This window comes from Equus asinus, chromosome 5, assembly GCF_041296235.1.
Source record: "Equus asinus isolate D_3611 breed Donkey chromosome 5, EquAss-T2T_v2, whole genome shotgun sequence".
Taxonomy (NCBI): Eukaryota; Metazoa; Chordata; class Mammalia; order Perissodactyla; family Equidae; genus Equus; species Equus asinus.
Genome location: NC_091794.1, coordinates 11824968 through 11838880, shown reverse-complemented (window position 1 = coordinate 11838880; position 13913 = coordinate 11824968). Strand labels below are relative to the sequence as shown.

Genomic DNA, 13913 nt, shown 5'->3' with positions numbered 1-13913 from the left:
ATTCCAGAATCTAAAAGGCTCTGAAAGTCTAAAATAGCCCCCAAAGTTTGAGGTACTCATTTGGCAGCAAAGCCTGATGTGGCCTGGCATCAGGTTATTTATGGTCTTTATTCCACGTTTTGTGACTATTCGTAAATTTTTGCAGCAGACATTAATATGTGTTTGATTACAGGATGTTGCCCCAAACCTCCTTGGTAGTCTAGTATAAGAAACTGAATTTGCACTCTCTTACCTTCAAAAATCTGAAAACTTTTGAGTTCTGAAACACATCTGGGCCCAGCCATCTTTACTAAGAGCCTGGGAAGCCCTACTGAATTTTTCAGCCTCATGTGGTAGACAGGGAGGTCAATGTGACTCAGAACTGAAGAATGAAATTTAAGAAGAAATCTGCTTGATCTTCTAGGGAAAAATCTAGCTTCCAACATGAAAAGGAAAAGCCTCCAAAAAGAATGGCCTTACCCCACTCGTTCCTTCCTTCCTTCCTGCTCAGGTCTCAGCGGAGGATGTGATGGCTGCTCTCTGTGACCCTGAGGAGACAAGATCAAGCATGAAAAGCCAATGAACTGAAGATGGTGGAGAAAAAGGGGAAAAGGTCAGGCTGGTAATGGCCACGTTGAGCCTCCAAAAGAACCCTGGAATCAAGCACCAAGCTTCTGGTTAAGTAAGGAGTAAATCAGTTTGCTTGTAAGCCAGTGGAAATCAGGTTTTCTGTTACTTTCCCATAGATGTGATTAGCCAGGGACAATAAAATGATGTCTAAACAGGAGACAAGCCGGCCCTCCCTCAGCTGACCATAAAGTCACCTCTTCCTGATGAAGGATCCAACAAGAGGCCTATCAATATGGGGCAGTCAACAGAAGGCGCAAGCACTGGCCTTATCAGTCTGCTAAGAAGAAAGGAAATGGAAGAACAGAAAGGACAGGGGACTTTCCTTGGCAGAGAACGGGAACAAAGGTCGCCGTTGCTTATTATTGACACATTAACATTTATCACAGCTGTGTGTCACACCCCAGCTGGCACAGTTCTTTGAAAATGTACTGGGGAGTGTGTTGGTATGTGTGCACACTTGAGTAATAAGGGGTGGCCAGGACAACACCACAGGGTATAAAACCTCTTTGCTTGACCAGTCTTTGCAGACCTTCTCTGAAACTTTTCAGTGAGTGAGTCTACTCTGCAGCCACCCTCCCTGCTTCTCCAGACTGCTTAAAGAAATCCAGCTGCTCCACACTGTCACTGCCACTCCTCCATCTGTTCTCTCTTGAGACTCTCTGCATTCTCTTCTCCCTTCCTCCCCAACCACACTGGAGCTCAGACATCTCAGCTTCTTTCCATCTTTCTTCCCAGTCCCAGGACACTGCCTTTCTGCAGGATGAAGGTTACCTCTTGCTTCCTTCTCATCCTCATCCTCCTTCTCCAGCTGATGATCACAGGAAGTACTGAGTGTTGCTCAAACTCCGTTATGGATGGAAAGATAAAGAAAGCTCTCATCCGTCTAGGTAACTGACAGGAGTTGGGGGGAAGTGGGCGGGTGACCCCTGATCTAACTTCTCCTCTAGCCCATGCCCAGATCCCAACCTCTAATCAGTCTACTCAAGCCCAATCTTCCTACACAGGGCTTTTTCCACTCCCTTATCACTGTTTGGATTCTTGGCGAAAGGTTCAGGTTTCCCTACTGATAATGAGATTGATGACAACGAGGAGGAGGAGGACAGTCACAAAAACTTATGAACGCTCATTACAAATGAGATATAATGCAAAGCTTTACATAGATTACTTCACTTAATTTTCACTTTGTAAGGTAAGACAACTATTACTGTCATTTTACAAATGAAGAAAGTAAACCTTAAAAGCCTGATTATGGACTCAGTGCCACCTCTGAGGCAGAAGGGGATTTGGAAAGGGATTATGGGAGACAGAGACTATGGGCCCCTTCTCTCCCTCAGGGTTCAATCCTTCTGCCCTGAAAAAGAAGATCTCATGTACCAGTGTCAAGAATTCAGGCAAACTGTCCTCCTGCCCTGCAGGTGAGTAACTCCTTGAGGAGGGATGGCGGGTAAGATGGCCCATGCCCTCCCTTGTCCACCTCCAGCACCTACACCTTCCCTTGTCTCACATTTGTATGAGCCTGCAGCTTAGTCACAACTCCTGGTTCCCAGAGCCCTCTTACCCATTCTCCTCTCCCTCAAGGATGCTACTGAGGGATCTTGGGTTTCTGCCTCTTCCTTTCACAGTCCTTTCATGACCTCATATACCAGCCCTTCCTCCCCTCAATTGTCCTGTTATGGTCATGTCACCTACCACTCCCCCATCCTTCATTTCCTTTTCCCCATATAGTCCCCTGTTTTGTTGGGTAGGGGCTAGCAAAGAAGTAAATTTATCATGAATGTAAGTAAACAGAAACACCCAGGCCCCTCACTTTCTTCCATGGCCATATACCTAAATTTGTTTTAGTAATTTTTGTAATTCTTTTTTCTTAAAGAAGATCCTCAGAATTGAATTATTTTTTGCCCTACAAAACCTAGATCCACCCTTGGGCTGCACAGGGATGAAAAATGGTTATGGATGGAGCTCCCTCCTCTCAAAATCTAAGCGCTCTGATGTCTATGTCTCATGTGCCTGTGCAGGGACTGTTGTCACCAGCTGTGCTTGTGGCTATGGCTGTGGTTCTTGGGATGTTCGGGGGGAAACCACGTGCCACTGCCAGTGCAACCCGGTAGACTGGACCACTGCCCGCTGCTGCCGCCTGACCTGAGAAGGAGGAGGATGAGAACCCAGTTGTGTGACCACGACTGGTCACACAATGAAACCATGACCCCAAACAGGAAACCTGACTCAAACTGTCCTTTTCATTTGTTACTACCCTGCCTCTTGGATAATAAAAACAATTTCTGCATCTCTCTGTGTTTATATTTCTGATGTTACTGCCCTGGCTAAGGACTCCTCTAGCCGGAAAATATTTCCAGAATCCCAATTACTCCATCTTAGCAAGGATTAGGAAAAACTTGGGGAAAACGGAAAAAACTAATATTGACACTCAAGTCCTTTCGTTATTTTACAAAAGGATAATGACACTGTAGCAGGCATTTTGCTTGGCACTGGAGGTACAGAGAAAAAGTAACACGCATGCCCTTATGGAGCTCACCAATCAGAACAGGGGGCTTGGCAATTCTTGGAAGTGTAGCTGGCAGGCTTGCAGGGCTGCCATGAATAAAGAAAAGGGGAGAAAAAGAGAGGCTGGAAGACTGGACTAAGCAGAGAACCAGAGCCAAGGCAGCTGCTACCTCTCAGGACACACCCTGGAGATTGCTTCAGGCTCTTTCTGAAGGCTTGACCCTCCCAGATATCTTAGAACCCAAGTACTGCCAAGTACTGTACTATCTCCTAATCCTGGCTGGGTGAGTCTGATGCACAGCTATCTTCCCTGACATCCCTGCTCCTCAGGAGTGCTGCCTCTTTCCCTGCTCCCAAGACCACCTATTCCTACTTTCTCTTCTCCTTTTCCTCTCTTCCCCTCTGGACCTAGGAATTGTTTTCCATTTTCTCTTCACTTTTGCCTTCATCAAAGGATGCTGCCTTCCTACAGGATGAAACCCTCTTCCCACCTCCTTCTCATCCCCTTTCTCCAACTGGTGACCTCAGGGGATGCTCAGTGCTCCTTAGATTTTGCTGTGGGTGAAAAGATAAGAGCAGCTCTCAGTGAACTGGGTGACTGATATTGGAGGGGGTGATGGAGATAGGGACAGTTATATCCCTGATGCTCAATCCTGCTACTAGACTCCACCCCATTTCTCAACCCATCTCCAGATGGCCACCTCTACCTAGAAGATCATCCCAAAGTCCCTGTCCTCTCTATGCCTCATGGGCTCCTAGAGACACTAGTGATGGCAGTGAAGAAGACTACACCTAACATTCTTGAGCACTAACTATGTGCTAGGCACTGTTAGGCATTCTATTATTATTTTATTAACTCCTCAGTATAATTCTATGAGGTAAGCACTATATTTCCATTTTACAGAAAAGGAAACTGAGGCTTAGAGATGTTACATAATTTGGCCAACAACACACAACTATTAAATGACTCAATCCTGGACACAGTGACTCCTTTGTATGAGCAGAAAGGTGACATGGGATTTTGGGAAAGGGGCTGGCCAGTTTGGGCCCTGTCTTAGCTCTTTGTCTCTCTCACAGAGGTGAGCCCTCAGGCTGTACAAAACAGCTCTCCTGTCCTAGCATCACTAATGGAAGTAATCTGTCCACCTGCTCCTCAGGTAAGTAGGTATATGAGGATGGATGTGCTTGCTCACCCCACACCCATTCTCGTGCACCTGGGCTTGGGGCTGCCAGCCTATCACTGTATCAGCCGGTTGTCCCCAACTTCAGGATTGTAATAATGTCATTGGGTTGAGTCACAACTCCAATACACGTAATTTTCTTTCTATTTTTTCCTCCCAAGGGGCTTCTTAGGGATCTGATTTTTCTTTCCACTCCCTCTCCTCTTCCTCAGTCTCCCCTATCCCATCCTTTTGTCTCCTCCAGTGCCCTGCCATGACACCGCCCTCCTCCTCCAGGTCTCCTATCTCACCCTCCCAGTCTAATTCCACAGTTTCTGCCCCCTCATAAGGGAGGAGACAAAGGGTCATTAAGGGAAACTTCTCTCAAAATCTAAGGGCTGTGGTTTTCTCTCCTCCATGCCCTGCCATGCAGGGTACATTGTCATCAGATGTTCTTGTGGCTACGCCTGTGGCTCCTGGGATGTCCAGGGGTACACGTGCCTCTGCCAGTGCAATCCTGTAGGGTGGGTGTAGCCACCCCTGACGCAGGAAGGGTTAATAATCACTGGAAAAGGCTTGCCAACAAACTGTGACCCAGAGGTGAGAAGGCCGGTTAGCCAATGACGGGTGAGACCTCCAGGGGGAGGCAACCTAAGCCAGGCACCGGTTGCCTGGGGGCACAGATGGAGACACGATTTCGGGAGCAGGAGAGGCTGTTGCCTAGGAGACCTTGCATGCTCCGAGATAAAATATACGAGCACAGCAATAACATGATAATATCAAAACAGAGGCCAAGGGAGCGCTCCTTGAGAGCACTAAGAATTCTTGGCATTCACTAATTACGTTGTTCAGAACACCTGTGTATGTTTAACATCTGTAAGCTATGTATATATTGAAACGCTGGTTATAATAAACTCAGAGTGGCCATCAGCCCTCTCCGCATCTATCCTGACGTGTACATTGGATTGCAACACCAACAGTGGGCCACTGCCCGCTGCTGCCACCTCATCTAAGCAAAGGAGGGTGAGATCTCAGTCTGAGAACCGTGAGCACAATAAAACCATGGCCCCAAGTAGGAAACCTCTACCCCTTTCATGAAAACCATGACTTCTCAACTCAAGTCCCCTCTGCCTGCGACACCCCTGCTCCCCGAATCATAAAGATGGTCTTTGTATCTCTCTGTGCTTGTGCCTTTGGTGTTACCAGCCCCTGACCTGGGTCTTCTCTATCTATAGGATCTCTCCCCCACCCCAAAAAATCCAATATGTGCCCACATGGGGGAGGCTACGAAGAAGATCAGAAGGACTGAAATCAACATTCCACCCTTCCCACCATCATCTCATTCTTCAATAAACATTGAGCAACACTGTTCCAGGGTTCTGTTCTTGGCAATAGAGGTATAGAGAAGTAAAAACCATGCGCATGACCTAAAAGTACTATCTAGAACATTCCTCAGATCCCAAGGCACATATGCTTTGCTTCTGCTCCTGAATGGTCTAGACATCACTTCCCTGATCACCACACACTGTTTTAAAACTGAGGTTTTATTATTTAAGTATGGCAAGGCCAACAGATCAGGAGATGACTGCCATTGAAAAGGTGGTTTGTTATACTCACAGATCCCAAGAGAAAAGGGCATGCTATGCCATGCCATGGGGGGCCACTTGGGAAGCATTGAGGTCAGCCAAGAGGCTCAGGGAGAGGAGAGAAATAAGCAAAAGCCTTTATTGTGGTTTCCATGGGAAGGAGTGGGCACAGCACATAAGCAGATTTAGGATTAGTTTGAATAATTTCAGCAGGGTCTGGAGCATAGGAGCTGTTCTAGAGGCCTATTACCTGGTCTTATGGTGATTAGGGCAGGTGGGTAGTGACCCAGAGTGTGAGACCCGAATAAAGGATGTGGGTGAGGTTATGGGCTCTGGATGGTTGCTTTGCATATGAAATGCATCCTCACAGGCTAGTTGTTTGCTAGCTCTAGAAATTAGCTAACCTGGGGAGGAGCAGTACCCCCAGGGTCAGCAAGGCCTCATGATATTAAAGTATCAGAAAATAAAGGGCACGGTTAATAAATACCCATATTTTTTACAGGTGGTCAATTTTCCTGCCACTTCCCCTAGGAAAGGAGCTTGCCACATGATTCCTCTTTAGACTACTATGATGCTCCAGCCTGGGAATTCCTATATGACGCCTCAGATCCTTCCTAGTGTGCTAGAACCTCTATGTCACAAGCCAGGGAGACATTTGTCATATTGTGAGGAATTTATGTAGCACAAATAATAGGCAGCTGGGCAAAATGCAAATGCCAGCTGAATCCCAGATCCTTTTAGCTGAGCTCAGTGCTTCAGTCTGACTCATTCTCAGGGTCAGACTGTCTAACTGCTTACGATGCCATTTCCCTTCCATGGAATTTGAGTCATTTTCCCAAGAACTGGTTAGGGACCTGGAACTGGACCCTCAGCTAAAATCAAAAGAGAACTCCTGAGTTATATTAGCCCATAGATCAGCTCTGTGAAACACCCACAAAAGAACAAGAGAGTCTTTGTCTTTGGAGAAGCCAAATCCAAGAGCAAGTAGCAGGTGCCAAAGGCAGGTAGTGATTCTTTCTGCAGCTTTCTGGTGTCTCCAGGGCCAGTCGCTGAATGCAGGGCCTCTCTAGAGCATCATGAGCTAGGGGTGGGATAGCAACTGACAGTGTTTACAGCTTCTCCAAACCATAGGGAGAGATCGTCACTCTACTGCCTCTGAGCTCCAGCGTAAATGAATCTGCTTCTGACTCTGAACTGAATGACCACTCCACCCCTAATTCTTGAAATCTGCAATCATTTGTGCCAGTCTGACTGGTTCTCAATGCCTCTGGTAAGGTAGATAAGTCATCCACTACACAGAATCATACAGCCTAGTACCTATGATTTGTAGACAGTCCTCTTCAATTATCCACAAGGCAGTTAATAATAAAACAAAAGACTCCTAGTTACTGGATGTATGGGCAAAAAGACAGAGGTAAAAATGGGACCAATATGCAATGTTCCCATTCTCTTCCTAAAGGGTCCAGTATGGAATATTCTCACAAGTCTCGGTATGCTTTCCCTCCAAATGGGAATGGTTTATGCCATTTACTGTGTAATGATTCACATCATGGTTCCACTGACAAGGCCACCGTCTTTTCTGTGCTTGGAAGTGTGATGTGATTGGTGTTCAGATCTTCATTCTAACGGGAAGATGGTAACACCAACACAGCAGACCTGGTGTGGGATCAGAAGGCAGATTATATAATGCTGCTCCCTCCTCTCCTCCTTACCTCTACTTCCACTCTAACCATTACAATAAAGCTCTTGCCCCTCACAACTTTTTCCTCTGAAGTTTGTTACTCCTTTAGACAAGAGTTAGCTTATTTATGTCGAAGACTCCATTGAAAAATATATGTCTAATTACAATTATCTCAATTGTTCTATACTACTGTCGTTATCATGTAGCCCAACACAAAAGTCTCTTCATTCGTGATACTGTTTAAGCCAAAACATAGTCATTATCTTTTTTCTGAATTTTTACCTTTGGGAGAGAAAAATGGTAGGAATATTCTACAGGCAAAAAAATCCCCCAGACAAGGCTGACAATTGCTTTATTTTTACTACCCAAATCCCGAAAATGTCATGATCACAAAGAGAACAAGAAATTTTTCAGAAACCTATACATTATTCAATGATCTTGGATAATTTATTATTTATGAGATGAGATTGGGGAGGTGGAATATTCAAGACAAGAAACAGAAAAAGAAAATGAAAGTAAAGGCAAAATGTGTGTGCATTTAGTTCTGCACACTTTTTATTCCAATGCTGAATACACCCCACATAAGCCTCACATGTTGCCCTTTGGATACCTAGAAAAGCGTAGAATAGCATAGCTCACACTCATTTTTTTTTCAGTCAATAAATTTTATTTTTTTAGAGCAGTTTGAGTTTCAGAGCAAAATTGAACAGAAATTACAGAGAATTCCCATATACTCCCTGTCCCCACACACACAGAATCCCCCTATCAGGATCCTCGCACCACAGTGGTATATTTGTTACAATTGATGAACCTATATTGACACATCATTATCACTCAAAGTTCATGGTTTACATTAAGCTTCACTCTTGGCGTTGTACATTCTATGAGTTTTAAAAAGTGCGTAATGACATCTATCCAACATTGTAGTCCACAGAATAGTTTCACTGCTCTAAAAATCTCTGTGCTCTGTCTATTCATCCCTCCCACCTCCAACCCTTGGCAATTACTGATTTTTTTTACCACAGTTTTTCACTGATTTTGTCTCCATAGTTTCACCTTTTCCATAATGTTATATAGTTGAAGTCATACAATATGTAGACTTTTCAGATTGGCTTCTTTCACTTAGTAATATGCATTTAAGTTTCCTCCATATCTTATCATGGCTTCATAGCTCATTTCTTTTTAGCATTGATTAATATTCCATTGTCTAGATGTACCAGTTTACTTATCCATTCACCTATTGAAGAACAACTTGGTTGTTTCCAAGTTCTAGCAATCATGAATAAAGCTGCTAAAAACATCCATGTGCTTGTTTTTTGTGTGGACATACATCTTCAACTCCTCTGGACAAGCACCAAGGAGCATGATTGCTGGATCATACAGTGAGACTATATTTACTTTTGCAAGAAACTACCAAACTATCTCTCAAAGTGGCTGTACCATTTTGCATTCCCACCAGCGATGAATGAGAGTTCCTGTTGCTCCACATCCTCACCAGCATTTGACGTTGTCAGCATTCTGGATTTTGGCCTTTCTAATAGATGTGTAGTAATATCTCGTTGTTTTAATTGGCAATTCCCTAATGGCATATGATGTTAAACATCTTTTCATATGCTTTCTTTCCCTCTGTATATCTTATTTGGTGAGATGTCTGTTCATGTCTTTGGCTCATGTTTTAGTTATGCTGTTCATTTCTTATTGTTGAGTTCTAAGAACTCTTTGTATATTTTTGGATTACAGTCCTTTATCAAATACATCTTTTGCAAATATTTTCTCCCAGGCTTGACTTTTTATTCTCTTGACATTATCTTTTGCAGAGCAGAATTTTTTAATTTTAATGAAGTCTAGCTTAACAATTCTTTCTTTCATGCATCATGCCTTTGGTGTTGTATCTAAAAATTCATCACCATACTCAAGGTCATCTAGATTTTCTCCTATGTTATCTACCAGAAGTTTTATAGTTTTGCATTTTACATTTAGGTCTGCAATCCATTTTGAATTAATTTTTGTGAAGATTGTAAGGATTGTGTCTTGATTCGTTATTTTCCATGTGGATGTCCACTTGTTCTAGCACCACTTTTTGAAAAGATTGCCTTTGCTCCTTTGTCAAAGACCAGTTCCCTATACTTATGTTGGTTTATTTCCAGGCTCTCTATTCTGTTCTATTGATTTTTTTAAATTCGTTTGGAAATACCACGCTGCCTTGATTACTATAGCTTTATAGTAAGTCTTGAAGTCAAGTAGTGTCAGTCCTCTGACTTTACCCTTCTCCTTCCATAGTGAATTGGCTATTCTGGGTCTTTTGCCTCTCTGTATAAGCTTTAAAGTCAGTTTGTTGATATCCACAAAATAACTTGCTGAGATTTTGGTTAGGATTGTGTTGAATCTATAGATCAGGTTAGAAAGAACTATCATCTTGGCAATATTTAGTTTTCCTATTCATGAACATGGAATATCTTCCCATTTATTCGGTTCTTCTTTGATATTTTTCATCAGAGTTTTGTATATAGATCTTTGTTATGGACTGAATGTTTGTGACCCACAAAATTCATAAATTGAAACCTTATGCTTTAATGTAATGGTATTAGGAGGTGGGGCTTTTGAGAGGTAATTAAGATTAGATGAGGTCATGAGGATGAAACTCTCATAAATGGGATTACTGCCCTTACAAGAGTCGCAGGAGAAGTTCGTTCCTGTCTCTGCTTTCTGCTGTGTGAGGCTACAAAGAGAAGTTGGTAGTCTGCAACATAGAAGATTGCCCTCACCAGAACCCAACCGTGCTGACACTCTGATCTCAGTCTTCTAGACTCCAGAACTTTGAGTACTATTTGCTATTTATAAGCTACCTAGTCTAGTAGTTTGCTATAGTGGCCTGAACAGACTAAGACAATCTTGTACATATTTTGTTAGATTTATACCTAAGCATTTAATTTTTTTGGATGCTATTGTAAACAGTATTGTGTTTTTAATTTTATTGTTGGTATATGGGAAAGTGATTGACTTTTGTATATTAACCTTGAATCCTGAAACCTTGCTATAATCATTTATAAGTTCCAGGAGTATATTTGTCAATTCTTTCAGATTTTCTATGTTGACAGCAATGTCATCTGTAAGCAAAGATAGTTTTATTTCTTCTCTCCAAATCTGTATACCTTTTATTTCCTTTTCCTGTCTTATTGCATTAGCTAGGACTTCCAGTTTGATGTTGAAAAGCAATGGTAAGAGAGAGCATCCTTGCCTTCTTCCTGATCTTTGCAGGAAAGATGTGAGTTTTTCACCATTAACTATGAAGCTATCTGAAGATTTTTTTGTAGATGTTCTTTATAAATTGAGGAAGTTCTGCTCTACTCCAAGTTTGCTGAGTTCTTATCATGAAGAGAGTGTTGGATTTTGTTAAATGTTTTTTCTGCATCTATTGATGTGATCATGTGATTTTTTTCTTCTTTAGCCTGTTGATTTGATGGAGTACTTCAGTTGATTTTTGAATGTCGAACCACCTTGAATACATGCAATAAATCCCAGTTGGTCATGGTATGTAATTCTTTCTATACATTGTTGGATTTGATTTGCTAATATTTGGTTGAAGATTTTTGTCCACCATCTTTTTACACTGGAATAGCAGTTCTCAGCTAGGGAATTGGAAATGTCTGGAGACCTTTTCAGTTGTCACAGCTTGTGGGAAGACAATAATATTGGCATGTGGTGGCTAAACTATAGATGCTGGGAAACATCCTGCAATGCACAGGTGAGGCCCACACAACAATTATCCCATACAAAATGTCAAGTGCTCAGAAACCCTGTGCTAAAATGCGTGTTTCTATCATTGGATATACGGCTCTATTTCTTACCCAAAAGGAACAATGGAGATGGGTCTTAGCAAATGTAGAAAATACTATTCTTCTAAATACCTCTATTTTTAAACTAACATAATGTACCTCCACTTCCCAATTCCCAAGAGGGCTGCCTCTAACCTAAATAAAGGCACAATGGTAGCAGAGAATCCCAGCTTTCCCACAGCTTAGGTTAACACTTCCTCCTCACACGCTAGCAATTAGAAGCATGTTTACTACATGTGCTAGAACTGACCAATGAATAAGCATCTGGAAGATGTTTTGAATGACAGACTTCTAGTTCTACAGAAACCATAAAACTGACCTTAAAAGGAAAGAGATATGAGTTACCGGTGGATCATAAGTTATAGACCTATACGCCAGCTGCTTTTATTTATTTGTGTGCTCTCTGAATTTTAGAAGCCAGCACTTCTGCATGTTTGTGCAGCAGAAACATAATGGGACCATTTGGGAAGTGAGTGTTAATTTAGAAAGGCGTAATTGGGCCCTTATCTTTAACATCACATACATTAATTTTGAGGTGTTAAGTGTTGTTTTAGTTAAATAAATCTCTTACTTAAGGAAGTGGGATTTTTATTTTTCTTTTTGGCAAATCCTATATGGAAGAAATGTCAAACCACATGATCTAAAAGGAAAAGAATATAGTACTAAGACTTGGCCTTAAGCCCTTAGGTATGGAGTGGAGAGAAAAGATAAGGGCCCCGATTATGAATAGCAACTCCTTTAAGGCCCTAAATAGGCTGAAAAGACAAGAAAACAACTCTACCACCCTACAGTGACAGTATTTGTCTGAGCAACGATCACTATTTGATTGACCTGTGATACAATTTGAGAGATTCTAAGAAAGCTCCCTTTCTTCGAATGTCTTTGTCCTTCCTGCCTCAAATACTGTCACTAGGTTAACTTGGAGAGTGAAAGTGACCAGAAATCTCTGCATCTTCTAATTAAATATACATACCCACAGGAGTGGTCCCACTTTGAGCCTCACCAAACAGTGTTGTTTGCATAACACAAAGGACAATCGAAATCAAGGTAGAAAAATTACTAAAGCAAAGTTGACACTTTTTACTGTGAAGTCAGCCCTGTCGCTCTGCCTTGGAGAGGGAAAGCAGAAGAGAGAAGAGAAAGAATTTTTCTCTACTAGTCAGATTTACCTGGAGAGAGCACCATAGCTGAGGAGTAAGTGATACATAGAAATGGTGGGGATGTGAGGATGTGTTTGTGGGGATATCAGGAGAGAAAGGCTGAACAGAGAGGGATGAGAGGTGGAAGACTGCCCAAGACTGGGTGTGCTAAGACAAAAAAGTTAGGCTTCCTCCGACTACAGGCTGACAGCCGGTTTTCAAGAAAAATCATTATGAGTGAGGCTGAGGGGTTCCGCTAATTATGGAAAACCCAGACAGCAGATATTTGTGAAACCCTCATTAGCATGAGGTTGGCGGGATTAGGACAGACAAGCGGCAGGGATCACAAGGGAGAGACTCAGTGTATCACTAAATTATATGCTTGTCTTATGTAAGCAACGAGTACCGGAGGTTTATGATAAATAAGATAAGCACAGGTTGTCTGAGTTACCCACCATATCTAGCGGCGAGTAACCCATTAATTATTACTGATTGTGTAAAGTTTCTCACTTCCAGAGAAAAGACGTTGGTAAACCACATTGGGTGTGGTTTCCTCTAAATAGACTCATTATCCTTAAGAGTAAAGTAGAGCGCGTAAGTCCTAATATTCATAATAATAGCTGTTTTAATTATATAAAACACACACATATAATCTATAAAGACATTAAAAGGATTCACTGATGTAACAGATTTTTGGATTATTTAATCAATACATTTTTGCTCTTAGTAATAGATGGCTCTTAGTTTTCCCACAGTCTCCCCACCTTTTGAATCAATGGAGTCATTTCTTAGATTTGAGTCTGAAAGCTGACTTCTTTGAATCCCTAGGGGGAAAATATCATTTCTAGTCTGGATTTTCTGAAAGAGAAAATTTGAACTAAGTTAAAAAATCTTTCCTTTATAAAGAAAGCCACAGTCTGATCCTGGAGTCTTAGCAAAAGCTGATGTTGTGTGTCTACTCTGCCAGGGAAAAACCAAACAGACGTTATTCTTATGATTTAGGGCATTGCCTTTGAATCATGCGACTTAGACCACCTGGACAAAGTTTCCAAGTACTTGACTTTCTTACACTGGGAAGAACTGGAGAGTAGGTTTGGGTCTAAGGCCATCACCCTGAGGGTTGTCGTTGAAGAATGGAAGTTGTGTGTTACTCCTGGATCTTTCATAGATCTTTTAGAGTGCTTGTCTCTCCTCCTCTCCCTCATCATGTGCGCTGTTGACCATCAGTCCAACGCCCCCTCCTCACAGATCTCTCCCTTCCAGGTTGTTATATTAAAAGTTGAGAGTTTAACCATCACTGGCTTATTTCCTCCAAAGACTTAGACAGAAGAGTGGAGGTCTAGCTGCTGTTGTTTAAACACTCCATGTCACCTAATAAATCAAAACATTCTATCTGGGAC

At 42.2% G+C, this 13913-nt stretch overlaps 2 protein-coding genes across 3 annotated transcripts in view; one reads left to right on the top strand and one right to left on the bottom strand.

Annotated features, from left to right (window-relative positions):
- Window positions 1–440: 440 nt before the first annotated feature.
- DZIP3 (DAZ interacting zinc finger protein 3) overlaps window positions 441–13913 on the bottom strand; it is a 151706-nt gene continuing 138233 nt past the window's right edge. Inside the window, exon 32 of the mRNA XM_070508749.1 lies at window positions 441–527. Coding sequence (XP_070364850.1) covers window positions 456–527 — 72 coding nt within the window. The 3' untranslated portion in view covers window positions 441–455. The remainder of the gene's footprint in view (window positions 528–13913) is intronic.
- RETNLB (resistin like beta) lies at window positions 1030–2893 on the top strand. 2 transcript variants are annotated; one of them, XM_044771638.2, is made up of 4 exons: window positions 1030–1156; window positions 1345–1496; window positions 1944–2024; window positions 2625–2893. In XM_044771638.2, the coding sequence occupies exons 2-4, from the start codon at window positions 1370–1372 to the stop codon at window positions 2750–2752; spliced, it is 336 nt and encodes a 111-aa protein (XP_044627573.1). In that variant the 5' UTR covers window positions 1030–1156; window positions 1345–1369; the 3' UTR covers window positions 2753–2893. The 2 variants fall into 2 exon arrangements, with proteins under 2 accessions (XP_044627573.1, XP_044627572.1); XM_044771637.2 differs by having other exon boundaries at window positions 1082–1160.

What these genes read in the sequence shown, in the direction of transcription:
- RETNLB (XM_044771638.2), top strand. Translation starts at nt 1,370, where the DNA reads ATGAAGGTTACCTCTTGCTTCCTTCTCATCCTCATCCTCCTTCTCCAG. An exon ending in GAAAGCTCTCATCCGTCTAG is followed by an intron (nt 1,497 to 1,943) that starts GTAACTGACAGG and finishes TCTCTCCCTCAG; the next exon opens with GGTTCAATCCTTCTGCCCTG. An exon ending in ACTGTCCTCCTGCCCTGCAG is followed by an intron (nt 2,025 to 2,624) that starts GTGAGTAACTCC and finishes GTGCCTGTGCAG; the next exon opens with GGACTGTTGTCACCAGCTGT.